Raw genomic sequence first — 18,480 nt, 5'->3', positions numbered from 1 at the left:
AAAAAGATAGGAACGGGTTCAAGCGTTTCAGTTTGTGATACCCCCCTTAAAGATTTCAAATGTCATTTGTTTTTATTTAATCAGTAAAGATATTTTTTATATAAACTGCAATAAAATGTTTTAGACTTTAATCTACTCAACTTAAGTGGGCCAGTGATATTTAAGGCAACATGCATGCATGTGTCATATGGGCTCATCAGATAACAAGCCGCTCCCCTGGGACTGTAATGAGCTTTCATTATTGATGAAGAATCAAATACCAACGTGTTGGATTATCCTTCGCCCACCTCCACGACAGTTTCTTTGGCCTTATTTAGTCTCATAACAGGTCGTTAAAGAGCTCCCAGGAATTTACACAGTCATGAATTACTCAGTGTTGCTTTGGAATTATGTTAGAAGTGTGTGAAAAATCAGAAGTCTAGATTTAAGGTGTTTAACATAGTATAAATTGAATTAACCCATTTTAAATGTACGTACGGCTGCAATTGGGAATAATTATCAAAATATCTGACTAGACTGTACGTCCCTGTCAAATATGCAAAGATCCCTCCGTTATAGGGAACATTACAGAGCCTCCTACTACTGCCGAGCCCAGGGGGTTCTACGGGCCTACGGGCCTACAGGCCTACTACCTACCCACTCCTGGGCGTCTGTGGCGGCAGTGCTGCTGCTGCTGAGGTGCATGTGGGCCGGTCGCAGGCAGGAGCTGCAGCGCGCCGGGTCAAAGGCGTTGGCCTGGAACCGGTGGCAGTAGTAGTCCTCAGCAGGGGGCGCCATGTCCGGCCGGCTGAGTCTCTCTGGTCCTCTGCAGCTTGTGGCTGGGTAGCCTCAGCACTAAAATAGACCTTTATTGATTGATTTTTAATTGAACTGGTGTGGTGTTATTTCCCAGGAGGCTCTGTTCATTATTATAATATGAATAACAACCATCAGCAAAAGAAATGAATACTTATTACATGTGCTTTTGAGTGATTAAAGGTTAATGCCTTAGATTTTATATGTGAGTTGCTGGTCTGGTGCCATTACTACAATAAATAGAACTAAGTGATTCGTCTCCCCACATCACTAACAGTGTCACATTTCTTGACTTTGAGCCCTTTTGACTGGAATATGTCACACCTCAAAGCACCCAGAGGACCGTGAGTCTGTTTCTAGTTTCACGTATGTATCTCATAGTAAAAGACAAGACACTACCTTATCATCGGGGTCCAAAGCCTTCATTTTCCTGAGTGCATTTTGTGAAGCCCCTTTCCTGGAAAGCTGCTGCAACGGGACGTGTCGGCGTGGTTGTGGAGGCTGAGGGGTTTATCAGAAAACACATGGAGCCAATATGGTGACTGTCCTATCGAATATCATCATCTTTAGAAAGGGAAACGTGGCACTGACTCCTCTCGGCAGATGGTTGATGTGGCTGTGCCGCCTCAGAGGGCAGAGGACAAACAGGGTGTTTGTACAAAAATGCTCAAATAGCAATACTACTAATTAGTAAGAGCCAGAACGTCTTAGTGGCAGGTTTTTTTGGGTCACGGCAGCACACGGACCACCACACGGAGCCCACTCTGCTCGTGTGTGTACCCGTTTGTGTTGTTGTTTTAATGACGAGAGCTGAGAGCTCGGGGCCACTTCACTGCGCGTGTGTTTGTGTGCGTTAAACTTAGAACACGTCCAAAGTTTGCGATGATTAATTACAGCTCCGTGGGCCTACATTTCGTGAGGCAGCGCCATCGCTTGAACCTCCAGACACCGGAGTATAATTAAACATTTCTGGCAAGTAAAATGACAATTAAGGGGAGATATTTCTGTCGTGTGCTGCGTGTCACACGCGGCGGCTACATTCAGCTGCTCTGTAATGAGAGTGGAGAGGCAGTATCCATGGAAATGCTGCAGGAAAAGTTCAGCTGGCAAAGATGGAACCCAACAGGAAGGTGAACAGGCTAATGACAACGTACAGGCTACCTCATGTTAACAGCAAAGACAGCTTCAGCTACCGAGGTAAAACATCAAACCATCCTATAATAGTAAACAAATACTGCATCCTTAATAAATAACTTTCTCCTTCGTACTGGTTCAGTTCACACAGCAACTAGTTTTAGTTATTGTCTTTTTGTTACAGTGAACCACAGGTAACATGGGATTCCTCTCTTAATCCATAACAGTTAAAAAGTTTGTCTCAACCCTTTTTTAACACAGCAACAACACAAGAAACTGCACATGAAGCACTGTTTTTTCCAATGATATCAACCCTATCACTGTGCTTATTTAGAGTAAATGTATTCACCCGCTGGGAGTGAACACCCCTCACCACCACCACCACCGTCCTGCTTCCACCATCTTTTGCTTGTTTTTTTTATTACGTTGACCTGGATTAGCTGCTCCTGTTTCTGAGTAAACGGACTCTTGCAGTATTTGCAAGTAGTAGTAGTGATCCCGGGGGTCATGAAGCAGGGCCTCAGAGACGCCGGAGAAAATAGCTCCTATTATCTGACTATCGAGCTCTGAAGGACTGAAGGGGCCTAGTAGCGTTGGGGTCAGGACGTTTGTGCTGGGACAAGTCGGTGCACATTCATGTGCACCTTTCTATGTGTGGTAAATTGAAGTTATGGATGATTCTGATGGCGACACGGTAAAATATGCGACTAAAATTCAATAATATCTCACTGCCTCCCATCCGAGTTATTCCTGTAGGTAAATGGGCGTTTTGGCAGTGAAGACGGTCTTTCCTTCACCTCGCTCAGCTTCACGTCTCGCTGCATTGGCTTAACGCTCTCTAATTAGCAGGTTTCTATTCGACTCTGTCTTTGACATTTACACTGTGCAAATGAACCGGATAGACGATTATTAACACCTTTTTGCAGAGTTTTCATCTGGTATTTGTAAATCATATTAATTACTCTAGTGTCAGCGTAACTCTGTGCATGTGAATCACCAGATTGCTGCTTTCGCCACCCAGCGCAGCACTAACTAACTTTAGTTTCAATCAAACTTGTTACACGGAGGACATAATGTTCCTTCAAGTTATTCCCAGCCCACTCACTGTGCACGCTCTTAGTTAATCTCCTGACCTCTGACCTGTGCCCACGCTCAGCCCTGTGTTGCTGTTATCCAACCTCCCACCTATGCTGTGCAACGCCCACCTGTTGTCTCATGAAACAAAAAAGAACGGGATTTAAAAATAACCCGTGTGGAGAGAGGGTGTATGTATTTATATGCCAGAGAAAGAACAGAAAGAAGCAGCAAAAAATAAGGTTGCCATGGAAACTAAAGAGTTGTGTCTAATTGGCAATAACTCTTCAAAGATATCTGAAACAAGAAGCAGCATGGACATGGCTGACACCGAGCTGATCGCTCCATCGGCTGCTTTTCTCATTTATTAAAGATTTTTTACTTATTTAGAGGTGGATGCTGTTAAATCTGTCCGTTGTGTCAGGAACACAAATTGCTTTGGCGGCAGCAGCAGCTGCTTCTCTGTCTATGGGTGGCTAACAGGGCAGCGCGGCGGTGAGGTTCGTTGGCCGAGTAGCCAAAAGCACCAGGTTCAGACACGGGGCCTCTGCAGCGCTTCCCTCTTCCATCTGGGCCTCCTCCCACGTCTGAACACAAGCAGCCAGAGGAAAACCCTTATTTTCATGATAAGTGTCTACATCCTCATGTCAGAGCTGCAGATCTTACATGTTGGACATCCCCAATATATTCTCACAGCTCTTCTAATTAAGACCTTTAATTGTAATGAATATTATGTTCATCAACTATTATGACATAACTGTTCTTGTTAATGCAATGATGGCAACAAAAAGCACCAAACTGCAACCTGCTAAAGCTCAAATTGCCATTTCCTGCGCCTGCAGTGAGGATGCCACACATAAAGATAGGAGAGGTCTGTGATTGTCCCCAGGAGTTTGGCTATTTACTCATCACAGCTAACAGTAAACAACTGATCACTTTCACACATCCCATACAGAGACTATCGAGGTGAACTGTAACGTTCACTGTACAGCAACATCCCTTTAACATGTATAATAAATAATAGATTGAGTGTGCTGTGCTATTCCACGTTTCCGAGCTGAATGTTTTGAAGGCTGTCACGCGCTTGTTTCTTTCCCAGTCTTTTTTTATTAGTTTTAACATAATGATGGTGAAATGATAAACTGAAACATACAAAGTTTTCCAAAGTAATAGAGGATGAAATCCCAATCACTGTAACATTGTGTCCGTCCCGTTCTTGTGAAATGCCACAACACTAGACGATACCTAGTTCTGAAATAATGAAGCAGAAGACAAAACAAACGCACTGTAAACCACCTCAGAGACACCTCAAAACTCTCTACAGGAATTTTGTAGGATTACACTAGACTTCACTTGTGTTATTTGGATGTCAGCACAAGAATCTGTGTGGGCTAAATTATACAGTCCACATCTCCACCCTCTGGGGAAAACAATAGCACGTATAAATAGGAATATAATCAGAACTCTCTCCCGCTCTCTCTCTCTCGCTCTCCCTTTCTCTCTCTCTCCCACACATACACACTAGCAGGGAGTGTGGCAGATGCACAACCACCAGGCAGAATTGAATCTGTTCACCTGCTATGGAGCAACATGTTGAAGCTCTCGCTGGGGATATATACAAGTTTGCGCAAGAGAAATCTGGGAGCAGATTTATGAAAAAGGTCTTTGCTTACTGAATGGAGACGAGAAAGAAGAGAAGGGCAAGAGAACTGGACAGGGACAACAGAAACTACAACATTTCTGTGAGGATGAATCCACTGTTAGTGATTTAGTCCACGCTAACACAAAGGTTTGTGTTTATATTTTGTTATTAAGATTAATGAAAATTATTTATTTGCACAAACAACATTTTTTCAAATAGCTTGTGATCACCTATAATTACTAACTAGCGACTCCAGCTAATTAATTAATTAACTAATCTCTGTGTTTGAGTCTTAATATGTGAAAACAAACAGACTAGAGTCTAATAACTGACTAACACAATTAGTACTTGAACAGAATGTTCACGTGGAGGACCTTTAAACAACTTTAAAGGTTAGGTTAGTTTTATCTCCTTCTGTCTCTGCTGCAGTCAATTCTTCCTGCAGGGTTGGGATTGATTTTCAGCACTGGACAGCTCCCGTGGCCTGGATGAAACAAATACGTCACCGCCGCTGCTTTGTTTTCAAACTGCCCCGTCATAACTTCTGGTTGTAAGTTTGACACTTCCTGCAAGGATAAATGTGCAAAGACAGAAAACATATGGCTCCTAATTGACATTTTATTTTTTTTTGTTTTTGTATCTTATAACACAACCAGTTAAATAAGTCATTTACAATGAAAATCTTCGTATAGTAAATATAAGTAATATCAGTTTAACATTCTCAGTGTAATGATATCTGATGTGTGCGTGTGTGCTTGTAGGATGACAGAAGTCTTTCTTTTTACAAGCTGAAACCCCTATTTTTGCTTCTCTGTGGGACTAGGACACAATGTGCGTCCAGCTCTGCCTAGGCTGTTTCTTTAAATATTTGCCTCTATGAGATCATCTCGTACAAACACCATATGATAGAAGCATAATCCGAGATCATGACACGACAAGATGTAAATCACCAGAGATTTTGCATGATCGTGCCTGGCTCTGTAAATCTTCCACTTTTAGCATAACATTCCACCTGGTAGTATCCGCTGACGTCATAATCTAATCAACTTAATCTGTATTTTTTTCAATACTATGCCCACTCACACCTGTGAACTGCCTAGCTCCCAATGCTTTCTTTCGTTCTTTCTGATTAATACTAACAATCTTGTCTTTTCCCTCTCACAAGTTCTTTCACATAACAAACTATCACACACACAGGATTCAGGCCCACAGTGAGCAGACATGCAGAGCGGTTCCTATGGAGATGGTTAATACACTGTGATCACCCATTAATTAGTGCAGCTCTCCTTCAGGGCTCCTGTCATTTGAGAAGCATACAAAGGTGTAAACGGACAGTAGCTATGCTGTTTAATTTGCACAGCCGTTAACATTTATTGTGGCACAGTCGCACAAAATGTTTGCAGTCAGTGTCAGTTTGACTACAAACATCGTCTTGCATTCATTTTCAGTCACGGTAAATGACGTAAACGCAAACAGAGCTGGCGAAGTGAGCACGCTGCTCAAGACAGCCAACAAACAAATTATGGGTTAGGCCTCAGATGAGTCATGGTCACGGCACCGTGGGAGAAAACAATCCTGTCAACCACTAGTAGACGATGCTCAGGGGCAGTTTAATATATATAATTCTAGACTGGTAAAGCAAATACTGTTATTGAGATGAAAACAGCACAACTTCATATTTTTGGTCCTGAACCCTGTGAATGGTGAGTTTGCTCAGTTGTCATGATGAGTACTCTGTTGTCATGACATCCTCCATTATTTTTAGGACATCCACTTCAAGCTGTGTATGGATTACATTTCAAGAAAAACTTCATATGCCCCATAGCTTGTGTTGATGTCACCCGTTGTCATAGCAACACTTTACTATTATACAGCATTTACTGTATGAATAATAATGTTTTAACCAACTCAACACTCACTTAAAACGTTTCTACTATATGAAAAGTGGTGATTACGCTTTAATTAAAACAGTGCAGTCTCTCTATTAGACAGCAGATCTATAAGACATGTGAACCATGTTGTCTTGTCCCCCCGCTGTGAGTTACTGAGCTGACGTAATCATGTGCCCTTTTGCAATAATCCAGTCAAAGCCGGCCAATCAGCAGCCAGTTCGTAACATCTGTCCACGGTGTTACAGGAGAAGAGCTCTGTACTCGGAACTGCACGCAGCCAACAACACGGCAGGCGATCCCATCAAAACCTGTGTTTATATGTGTAGCATCTCTTTCCATCAACTTATTTACATCAGTAAAGTCATTCAAATACAGTAAAGCATACAGTACGCACTCATGCCCTTTACGATTGCATGCTACCGGTTACGCAACATGCTGCTTTCTGTCTCTCCTGGTTCCCGGCGTGCTGACATAATAAGTTCGGTGAAATCAAGCTCCCACTTTGTCATCAGGCCAAACGCTGGATCAATTGTTCCTCTGACAGTAGATCACCACTGATTCATCTCTTTTTCAGACCTCCGTCCCATTGGACGCCTGCATGGTTTTCCACCCCCGGTTGGCCTGTGGGTCCTAAGGCCAACCACTAGCAAAGACCTAATCGATAAGCTTCTGTTACACAGACCCGTCTGGTCGGCTCTGTGCATTAGAGAAAGTCCACTTCTCCTTTTTTAATCTTGTGAATGTTGTAGCCACGCTAGCATCATAGCTAACACATGGTAGCGTCAGTCGCTCTGTATTACATTTTGTACCTATATGCTTTCTTATCTTTCATCCTTTGACCTTCTCATAAGACCTTTGACATTCGACAGGTTTGTGACTGCAGATGATTGTGTTGACCACTTTTTATTGGCACTTTTTATTTATTCCAGCAATTAACCATGTCCCACAATTCTTTCTGTCACCTTTGCCTTCTCCTTATTGCAACATTACACTTCAAATCTCTGCATCCTCTTTGTTTCTATTTGCTTACAGAAATGTGCCATGAGATGTCAATGGTAACGGATGCAAGACAGACCTGATCTCCTACTGACTCCCTGTCCAGCAACAGTCCTTTAATGGTTGGAACTGCCCGCCCCAAACTGTATTACTGCCCCCGCAGACACAGCCTGATGATCACCGGTGCCATGGGAGCGGTGCGAGTCAACAGGTGAGGCAGGATGGGAGAAAAATGACGTCACTAAAGCCTATGAGTGTACGTGATGCTGACAGAGATGAGGTCTAGGGCTGATCTCTCTGGATGTGTAGCTGAACTGACCTCTGACCTCCTCTCAGATACAGCATCGTTTCCACTGACGAGGATGCCCTGAAGATTTCCAGCCTGGACCTCCACAACGGCCACAGTCCCCTGACCCAGCAGACGCTGTCGGGGGCTTGCATGCTCGGCGAGGACGGCGGGGGCGGAGGAGGGGGCGAGTGTCCGGGGGGCGAGGAGGGCAGAGGGGCCCTGTCCCTGCGGCTGGCCGGCGAGCCGGCCGCCCACGCCGGCCGCCGCGCCTCGCCGGCGTGCCGCCTGGGCCTGGGCCTGGACGTGGGCACGGGCCGCCTGCGCAGCCGCTTCGTGAAGAAGAACGGCCAGTGCAACGTGGTGTTCAACAACATGGAGGACAAGTCCCGCCGCTACCTGGCCGACATTTTCACCACCTGCGTGGACATACGCTGGCGCTACCTGCTGCTCATCTTCACCACCACCTTCCTCCTGTCTTGGCTGTTGTTCGGCTTCATCTTCTGGGGAGTGGCGCTCGCTCACGGCGACTTCGAGCTCCGCCTTCCAGCCAAGGGCGGGAGTCCTCCGAGCGCCGAGGACGGCCGTGACGAGTGGCGGCCATGCATTCTCCACATCCAGGGTTTCATCGGGGCCTTCCTCTTCTCCATCGAGACCCAGACCACCATCGGTTACGGCTTCCGCTGCGTCACGGAGGAGTGCCCGGTGGCCGTGGTCACCGTGGTGGTGCAGTCCATCGTGGGCTGCATCATCGACGCCTTCATGATCGGCACCATCATGGCGAAGATGGTGCGCCCCAAGAAGCGAGCGCAGACCCTGCTGTTCTCCCACAACGCCGTCGTGGCGCTGCGCGACGGGAAGCTGTGCCTGATGTGGCGCCTGGGGAACATGCGCAAGAGCCACATAGTGGAGGCCCACGTGCGCGCTCAGCTTATCAAGCCCAAGGTCACCGCGGAGGGGGAGTACCTTCCCCTGGAGCAGACGGACATCGACGTGGGCTACGACGACGGGCTGGACCGCCTGTTCCTGGTGTCGCCGCTGGTGGTGGTCCACGAGATCAACAAGCACAGCCCCCTGTACGACATGAGCCGCAGCGACATGCAGAAGGAGGACTTTGAGATCGTGGTCATCCTGGAGGGAATGGTGGAGGCCACGGCCATGACCACCCAGGCCCGGAGCTCCTACCTGGCCAAGGAGATATTATGGGGCCAGCGCTTCGAGCCGGTGGTCTTTGAGCGGGGCGACCGCTACGACGTGGACTACTCCCGCTTCCACAAGACCTACAAGGTGCCGTCCACGCCCCACTGCAGCGCCAGGCAGCTGAGCCAGGCCATGGGCGGCGGCGGGCGGTCCTCGTCGTCCAGCTCCGGCTGCTCCCAGTCCCCGTCGCCCTTCGCCCCCAGGGCCGCCCGCCACCTGCTGGGCCCCCACTCCCCCAGCGCCTTCTGCTACGAGAACGAGGTGGCGCTGTGCTGCGGGGACGACCAGGAGGACGAGGAGCGCGCCGAGAGGGAGACGGGCACCTGGAGCGCGAGGAGCGACAGGGACGCGAAGACGAGAGACGAGATTCATCTGGGCTTCAAGGAGACATTTGTGGAGAAACAGACGGTGGAGATGCTGTGTGTTCTGGACACGGACAATCAGATTAGCCTCGACAGACTACAGCCGGCTCTGCCTTTATACATCAGCAGAGAGTCAGGGGTTTAACCGGTAATGGCTTCCTTCTGTGTGCATCCGAGCAGGAGATTACAGTGGAGTCAGAAATTCAGGACGGAGGACACGGCTGGAACCCACAAACCCCACGCAGCTTCAGCCCGTACATGTAGCTCCGCCTGCTTGCAGGCTCTGTCCACCACATCATCATCTGGAAAACAGACAGCGCGTGTCCTTCAAACATGTTAACGGGGGATTCTCTCCAATTATGGAGCAGCTCAAAACTTTACTGCATCTCGTTTAAATATATATGACCTGTGTTAAGTTTGAGTCTTTTGTTCTGGATTTTCATTCTCTGTAGCTACAGTTTTTAATTTTGAACCGACTTTACTGCAAACACAGTCACATGTGACGTGAAAATACTTTAAATCGAGCATGACACAAACCCTTAACTTAATCACTGCTGTATTTTGTCTTCCTGCCTGAGTTCTGTTACTTACACATTTGATAAAGAAGATTTGTATTGGGTTTTCTTTTCAAGCTTTATCAGACAAGTTCAAATTCAGTAATTGAATCCTGACCCAAGGACACAGTATTCAACTGTTAGAACAAGCACTTTATTCTTGTATCAAATGATAAACACTTGTGTTGTTTTCTATGAACAAATCACCTAATAAAAGCAGTATTTGCTGTGGCGCCATTCTCTTCTGAGTTTGTTTGATTCTTCATATTTACATATTTTTGTTGTTTTCTGTGTTATGTTCAGGCTCATTGAAAAAAAGGTGATCTGAGTCATAAAGTGTCATTATGCAGCTTCTCAGTGACCCAAATACAAGACATAATGTCCTCATTCAAAAGGGCTTTGTTAGTTGCTAAGGCTGGGGAGTAGTGGTGTCAGGTCTCCCCATTCAGACTGAAATAGTTGAACCACAGGACACAAAAACTGGGCTGAGCCAAGGCAGATGAAGGTGACAGAGTGGGGAGAGAGGCAGTTCCCTTGAACCCATCACGAGGATCTGGAGCCTGCCTGGTTTATAGGACAGGCTGCTTGTGACCGTGTGCAGGCTCCCCCTTGTGGAGGAGCAGTGACACCACAGCGAGCCACAACAGGCTGATGGATACGTGGCTCATTGTGATCACATTTAGATACAAGGTTTTCTTCTGGTGTACAGCAGTTGTTACTTCATAACAGTGGTTTCCAATTTATGGAGTCACAAGATAAATCTCATTGGTCACAGGGTCATTATTTGGGCTCATGCAATGTTTTTTTGTGGATTTCTGCTGATCTCATTTTTAGAGAATGCAAAAAGAAAATAAATCTGTGAATGCGGGTTTGCGTCTTTAGATTTAAGGTTCATTGCCACGCCAGCTATTCTTTGGTGGAGCTCACGGCTGAGAAAATGGAAGTTGAATAACTACAAGTCGCAAGTTCTTGCCTGACCTAGAAACTCATGGTTCTCATCTGACACAAACTAGTTACAGAAGCAGAACAGCAGCATTTCACATACAGCTTTATTGATGTCCACAGGGAAACTTGACAGTGGGACATAATAAGAAGAGAGCAGGAATCAAACCAGTGCAGGTTTATATTATATAAGTTTGCGGTGTCAGTGAGTGTTCCTCATTAACATAATCAATAGTTAGAGACTTGTGTGCTCTATAATTAGCTTCCTGCTGCTAATTTTTCTGCTGTCTCTGTTCTTCATCAGAGCTCTCTCTCTCTCAGATTGTTAATAAACCAGGACTCCAAGCTTCATCATCGTCATCGTCGTCCCGGCCCATTTAACCAATCTTTGATGCGTTGTCCCCTGCTCATTCTAACCAGCCACTTCCCCTCTGTGCCGCCTTCCCCTCTCCCTGCTGTCATCCATCCTGCTGTGTTCCGATGCCGGTTAATTAACCGGGCCGTCACACCCCCCTGTCATCGACGGGCGCGAGGTAGAGCAGCTGGCTGACCTGCGCGACCCCTCTCAGGGCCGCTAATGGCCGACTGGGATCTCGCCTAATAAGATGGTGTGTGTTCGTCCTCGCGTAGGTTAAGTGTGTGCGTGTGCTTTCATGTGCGTGACACCATATATCTGCGTGGCCTCGCTGGCCTCACTGGCTGTTTGTGGCCTCGGGCTGTGCGGCCTGAGTTAGCGACAGTGTGTGCGCTCAGCAGGGGACAGTGTTTAGGCACTGGGAGCTGTGTTCGGGGGATCTTTGATACCATAATGTGCTGTTGTGTGTCGTAGAGATGTGAAGCAGCTCGCTGCGGAGACAGAGGAGCATTGTGTGCAGCGCAGCTCAGCAGAGCAGAGCAGAGCTGAGCAGAGCTGAGCTGACTGAACCAGGCTGGGAAGCACCACAGGGCAAACATCTTCTGGGTGCTTTTGTCTGTCTGTGTCTTCCTGTCTTCCAACTTGTATTTTTTTTTTGCTTGTCTCTATCAGGCTATCATGTTTTACTGAATGCACCACTGACGCAAACTAATTCATTTCTACAGGAGTAGTTCAACAGAGCACTAGAAACACTAGTGGGCCACGAGCAAAGTAAATTGGTTTCCACTGTTTCCAGTGAAATAAAAATGTAATTTTCCCTAAACAAGTGGGAACGTTCGGAATGAATCAGGTGGTCGCATCTGTATTCTGAAACGTATGTGCATGTGTGTGCATTGGTGAATAATGTTGCGTCCGACTTAATTTGTAGGCCAGTTCAAAGGTGGATCAACAATTAACAGTTTGTGTTTGTGTGGTGGTAACATATGTGAAATGTCCCAGATTTGATTCTGGAAGGGGAGTTTTGTTAAATGTCCAATCTGCTCAAAATTATCCCCCTAAAACTTGATTAAAATGTCAACAATGTGTGTGAATGTGAAACATCAACCTACATGTGGACAGTATACAAGGCATCAGAGAAGAACGTGTGCATCTACATAAACTGAACAGTGTAAAACTGTAAAGTGTGTCTTGCCTCTTGTTGTGAATTAGTGCTTTATAAGTAAAACTGAATTGACTTTAACCTTTACAGTGTTTCACAGTATGTGTAATTTGAAGTCAACCTTCGTTTCACAACCTTTGCAGCACAGATTGCAGCCCTTTGTGTGTGAGACGTTTGTCTAATACAGGTCTAATACGTTCCACTGACTGGGATTTAGATCCTCTGTCTGTCTGTCTGTCTGTCTGTCTGTCTGTCTGCCTGCCTGCCTGCCTGTCTGTCTGTCTGTCTGTCTGCCTGCCTGCCTGCCTGTCTGTCTGTCTGTCTGTCTGTCTGTCTGTATGTATGTCTGTCTGTCTGTCTGTCTGCTCCAGACACCTGTCTGTGCTCCACTCCTATCTTCTCCACATTCAGACCGTTTTTGTTTGCCCTTTACAGCCGCGTGACATTCAGACATCGGCAACAGTGACGCATGTGAATAAAATTAGAGATATTTATTCATGAATTCCAAAAGGAAAAAGAATAGAAATTAAAAAGACAGACACAAGGAATGTTAGTAATAACCATATTTCTCACTGTCTACTCCCAAATATCCCATCTATCTTTCTGTCTTGTTGCTTTCATCTCTGCCTCCGCTTGGACAACAACAGTCTCTTTCATGTAGGCATCTTTTCCTCAGACCCCCTCAGGCCTCTCTCTCTCTCTCTCTCTCTCTCTCTCTCTCTCTCTATCTATCTCTCTCTCTCGCTCTCTCTCTCTCTCAGTCGTTTTTCGTTCGCAGACTAATTAAATGTTCAGAAGAGAACTCATGATTCAGAAGACTGTTACATTCTCACATTCACACTCTCTATTTTTATTTCCATGTTTCTTCTTCATAAAACAAACATCATAAAAGTTCTCATCTGAGTTACTGCCCCAGCAGAATTTGAACATCGCTTTGTAAAGGACCACACAGATGTTTCTGTTTTCACAAACACATTTATTTTATTTGTGGTTATAGAGGCGATACATTGAAGTACCGAATCTGATGGTTTTAGTAATTTATGCTCAGATTTACAGAATCTAATACAATGTAGACATTACAATTTGCTTTGGAAGGTGGTTTGAAAGGAAGAAAAGAGGGAGATGGATTCTAAAACAACAGAGATCACTAATCAGACTAATCTAGTAAAACAAAAAAAATCAGTTAAGCTTTTTTTTATCTGGCTCTGAATTGTCTCCCTTAGTCCCAAAAAACGACCAAATATTAGATCCTGATGTTTAAAGACATGATCAGAAAACATGCTGTATTTCTGCAGGTCAGTAAGTTAACTTTATATATTATAAAACCACTTTTGTGACATTAAAAGTCATCAACGTCTTGAATCTGGTTTCAGGTTCAGCTCCTCAGTTGACTTCTCATCGCTCTCTGGTGTCGTTGCCTTTCTGCTTGTTGTTGTGTAACGGCAGACGGGAGGACTGTCTGTGTGTTCATCGCACAAATCCACGCGCACACGCTCACAAACGCCACATCTGGGACCTGAAGCCGACACGCGAAACGCTGTGTCTTCATGAATGTTATTCACACTTCAGTGCGGAGACGTTTCCAGCCGCTGGTTTTGTCTTGCGTCCGCGGCAGGGAAGAATTTTAAGTGTGGATAACAGCCGACATACATGCATGACTAAACAGCGTGCTGGCAGTTATGACTAAGGAGCAAACCCGTCAGAGCTGCGATATGAATGCCACCATTGTCCACGACGCCATCGTCCCAATCTTTATTATCGCCATCACATTCTGAGTTTCGTCTTTCATCTGAGTCGGAGGCGCAAATATGAGCGGCTCCGTCCCGCTGGGTTGTCTCCCCACGTGACTCTCATCTTTATGAGCAGCTTTTAATTTCTTTATCTGGCCTCGGTGACTTTTCCTCCGTTTCTCTCAGTCCGGCTGGAGTCGTGAGATGCGGACACAGCAAACCGGCGAACAATAGACCATTCATGATGCCCCTGCGATGCAATGATGATCCCGCTCTGCCCTCCACCCCCCTCCCTGCACTAGCCTCCACAGCTGCAGAGGAATGTGGTCCAACAAGTCACCCCCCCCCCCCACCCCCCTGCTCCTCCATCCCCTGCCACCACCACGCTACCACCGCCATCACCTCACCAGCGCCGCCGCCATCGCAACCTAAGCCCCTCTTCCCCAAATAAAAAAGACGAGGAGGGAAGAAACCATAGAGGGGGGTGGGGGGTGGGGGGGTCTCTCCAGACAGAGCACAAAGAGAGGATTCATGTCGCTCGCATACACTCCCCGAGAAAAAAGAGGGGCACCCATTTAAGTGTGGTGCAGCTGCACTAATTCACTGGGCAAAAATGGGCGAAGGAGGAGTGACAGAGGTCAGATCGCAGCATCTTTTTATATTCATCCCCGCGCGCGTGGTGTCACAGCACGGACGCAACTTGTACCACGGATGAATCAGGTGATAAAACCCGGGGGCACCTGCGGCCTCCGGGCAGGTGGGATGAATTCACCCACTGGTCCCACGCATCCCTGCGAAACGAAGGCGTGATTTGGCGCTGCCTGCTTCTCGCGAATGTGCTCAGAGGCCTCCGATGACCTTCGCAGCTCCGAGACGGCGCAGACGTCGTCCCCTGAGAAATCACCGCGCGTAGCGGCAGAAATACACTCGCAGGACGGTGCGAACGCCCGAGTCACGGTGTTTGAATCAGGAGGAAAAGCGATAGTCTGGCTTCGCAAGCCGGAATTCCCCAGGCAGAAGCACTGACCTCGGCTGCTTTTCACACAAACCCTGGGAGGAAATGGCATTTATGAATTACGTACGGCCTTTTTCAGGACCCTGACAACATGCATAGGACACCCAGCATGAGGAAAGCCTCTGTCTCTACCGATAAACTGCTTTCAAACGACTCAACCTCACAGGAACGTTTTACCACGGAGGCATTAGGCCACTGCGTCACTCTGTGCCATTTCTGACATCTAATTCCAGGTCCTTTTGTCGAGCTCATCGTCCCCTGCAACAAGTGACGCCATTCATTTCCCAATGACATGAGAATGAATGCTTTCCACCAATTATACATCGGTTTAAGGCAGAATGTGACCCAGCATGTGAATATTTGACCGCTCTGCATGCTTTTCTTATCTCCCCCCCCCCCCTCGCATCCCTCTGTTTTTCTGTTATTTGACCTTTTTTTCCCTACATTCACGTCACATATCAGGAATTTTCTCCTGCAGTAGTTCCAGGCTTGAGGGCAAAAACAAAGGAACGTTCTCGTACTGTCTCGTTTCCTTTCTCCATATACATCACATCAGTATCGCCGCGGTGACACACGAGGAAGGTGTGCACCTGAAGGCCGACTCTCTGACCCCCACTGATCATGATCTTTGACCTCTCTGCTGATCATGAGACATTGTCCTCCCAAATTGTGCCCCGCTCTCCCCCAGGAGGAAACGGGCTCTTGTGACACGATGGTGTGTGCAGCCATGGAGAGGCCCATTACTGCAGTCACATGGCAGGTTAGCACAGGGACTGATGCAACCATGTGAGCTCTATTTTCTAACAAATTACAGCTGCCCCGAGGCCACTGATAGTCTCACATAGACAATTTCTGTAAATGCGAGCAGGGTTTAGATTCAGGGCACAGATAAGTGTTTTCTCATCATTGTCTGTACATGGGAAATGAATCCTCTTCGATGCCATGGGCATCCTTAACATTAGAGACAGTGTAAATTGACTAAAAACATCTTTACATTTTGGATAACAAAACCTCATAGATCCAAGGAAAGCCAAATGTAAACAAATGAGTTCTAACCAAAAATGCACTGATTTGGCTTCTATTCGCCTTCAGGAGTCCCACTAAAAAGCCCAAATATATATTTCCTATCAATCTCACAGTCTTGATGTTTTCCTTACATAGGCGTAAATGAACAGAAAATATATTTTTGCAATTTCTTTTAGCTTTTGGTCATATACCAACTTGATTTTATTAACATGCAGACTAACAGACAGAAGCTTTCACAGTACTAAAATGGTAAATTTCCAGTGTTATGTTATCAGTCAAATATATTATCTGTTTGCAGCTGTTTTCTCATTTTTGTTTATACATCTAAACTGAATCAGCTTGAACAGGTGATGTTTATTGGTTTAGAGTCACAGATGTGTTATTCATCTCATTTAGCTGCACATCTTTACAAAAGGACAAACTGAGCTTGGAAATAAAAATGTTTGGATAATTTTAACTACTAAAGTTGTTAATTTAAGAAATTCAAAAACACTTAAAGCACAGAAAAAGGATTTAAAATTAACCTAATTATTAGATAACTTGTTTTTTGATCCAGGAGATTATATTTTCTAGGGTGACATGTCCATTTCTGTCACTTGCGCAGAGTTTGAAGTTTAATTTCAGACTGAGCAATGTCAAATGTAAAGTTCGCAATGTTTACAAATTAGTTTCAAGAGCCGAAAAAGGTCAACTGTGGTAAACAGAATTGAAAAAAAATTGATATTAAAATATATAAATTTCTTGTATTTAAAATTTATGTCCTAACGACAATTACCTGAAGGCGATCAGAGAACAATGAGGATTGTTCAGCTCAAGAGCAAAATGAATTATTAATCCATCTAAGAATAATTTAGAGTCAATCATGAAACAAACTGTTTTACGGACAAGATACATTTATTAAGCAAGATTTTAGGATTGTTTTTAATTTATTAACCTGTGTCGCCTATTTATTCATGTATTTATTTACTTTTTCATTCGTTAAAGTAATAAGACAATAACAGAATAAATCACGCTGATTTTGCAAAACACCAGACTTCGTTTCATTCAACTATTTCCTTCTTCTGTTTAAATCATATTGCTTTCGCTGTAAGTGATCTTAACAAAGTTGAACACAAATTAGGCGCAAGTATTAGATCAATGAATAAATAACTGTTTGGCTGCAAATACAATTTCTAACGTTCCAGGACATTTAATCATCGAATGCTGATGTTGTTTATTTCTTAATTTGTCTTATTACACATGCGACTGTGAAAAAAATGACTGAGCAGCGGCTGTTTAACTAATAATAAACAGAAGTTGCGTATAATGACAAGTTAAGTTTTTGTTTGGTTGTTTTTTGGTTGGTTTTTCTATCGAAATAATGATAAGTGTAATGGCAAATTGCAAGCTTTAAAGACAAAACAAATCAATCAATGCCCCCGGGAGGCTATAGCGAACAGTTTATAGTCTACAGACAATTGACATCATACAAACAGAATATTTAGTTGTAACAAAATCACCATTGCAACATGAAAAGCTACAAGTTAACATACATACCTGACGTTATTTAGACCCCGAAAACATTAGAGGTGCCATAGCCAATAAAATGAAGGTCGCTGTGTTACCCACTTTCTGTGCTTTTTGATAACTACAACACAAACACGGCGGATATGGTCTATTAAAGTTGACCAAATTTAAAGGCGTCGTGTAAATTCTCACATCTCGCCATGGATGATTTGCACCAGGCCTCTGCCTGTGAAAACCACCTTGCCCTGACAGCTGGACTCCCTGGGGGGTCGTGCACGTCCAGCTTCACTAACTAAACACTCTCCGTAGAAAACCGCAGCTCCCACCGGCTCTCTGGTCTGCGCGAGCCTCCGCATCCGGCCACGCAACATTTTCACACGTTCCCGCTACTGCGTCGATAAGCGCATCGCATCCTCCAAAACAGATATAAACACTCACTTCACGAGCCTCGAAGGCCTCACGCAGGGTCCCATAATGCTGCCGGTTGGTCGGTGGGTGCATCGCGTATGTGGCTCCCCACCAACCCATCAGCCCCTCGTCCCCAAACACAGCCCTCTAGCATCAGCACCTCCGAGGCCCAAATCCAGGTGCTGCACGGAATATTTACACATAGAAAAGTGTCGTCGCGGGAGAAACAGGTCCACGTGTCCGGTCTGCAGCAGAGTGTTTTCTGTGTGCGCGACTAGTGTCTATGCTCGGACATAAGAGGAGAAAGACGCACACATCGCTCTCTGTTATCAATTTTTTCCATGTTTGCAGTACAAAACTGCTTTTTGTTCCCCATTTTTTTCATTTACGAGGGTTAATGGATA

The 18,480-nt window shown here is 45.5% G+C and overlaps 2 protein-coding genes across 7 annotated transcripts in view; one reads left to right on the top strand and one right to left on the bottom strand.

Annotated features, from left to right (window-relative positions):
• The window catches only part of LOC114862820 (myosin phosphatase Rho-interacting protein-like), a 26,741-nt gene extending 8,261 nt beyond the window's left edge, over window positions 1–18,480 (bottom strand). For 3 of the 5 annotated variants that reach the window (XM_055507446.1, XM_029163796.3, XM_041070374.2), the window contains exon 1: window positions 637–4,531. In XM_055507446.1, the coding sequence (XP_055363421.1) occupies window positions 637–777 (141 nt within the window). In that variant the 5' untranslated portion in view covers window positions 778–4,531. Of the gene's footprint in view, window positions 1–636; window positions 4,532–18,106 lie in introns of those variants that run through there. The other 2 variants (XM_029163643.3, XM_041070370.2) reach the window with 2 other exon arrangements.
• On the top strand, window positions 4,552–10,174 carry LOC114863156 (ATP-sensitive inward rectifier potassium channel 12-like). 2 transcript variants are annotated; one of them, XM_029164062.3, is made up of 3 exons: window positions 4,552–4,792; window positions 7,570–7,744; window positions 7,870–10,174. In XM_029164062.3, exons 2-3 carry the CDS (start codon window positions 7,653–7,655, stop codon window positions 9,524–9,526), a joined length of 1,749 nt encoding a protein of 582 aa, XP_029019895.1. In that variant the 5' UTR covers window positions 4,552–4,792; window positions 7,570–7,652; the 3' UTR covers window positions 9,527–10,174. The 2 variants fall into 2 exon arrangements, with proteins under 2 accessions (XP_029019895.1, XP_055363430.1); XM_055507455.1 differs by lacking the exon at window positions 4,552–4,792 and having other exon boundaries at window positions 4,813–7,744.

Source organism: Betta splendens, chromosome 1 (assembly GCF_900634795.4).
Source record: "Betta splendens chromosome 1, fBetSpl5.4, whole genome shotgun sequence".
Lineage (NCBI taxonomy): Eukaryota > Metazoa > Chordata > Actinopteri > Anabantiformes > Osphronemidae > Betta > Betta splendens.
The sequence above is the reverse complement of the archived record's forward strand: the minus strand, read 5'-3'. Positions and strand labels throughout refer to the sequence as shown.

Excerpts from the sequence above, each read along its gene's own strand:
- LOC114863156 (XM_029164062.3), top strand. The coding sequence starts at position 7,653 with ATGGTTGGAACTGCCCGCCCCAAACTGTATTACTGCCCCCGCAGACAC. Across the intron at positions 7,745-7,869 it reads GGAGCGGTGCGAGTCAACAG|ATACAGCATCGTTTCCACTG; the intron begins GTGAGGCAGGAT and ends ACCTCCTCTCAG.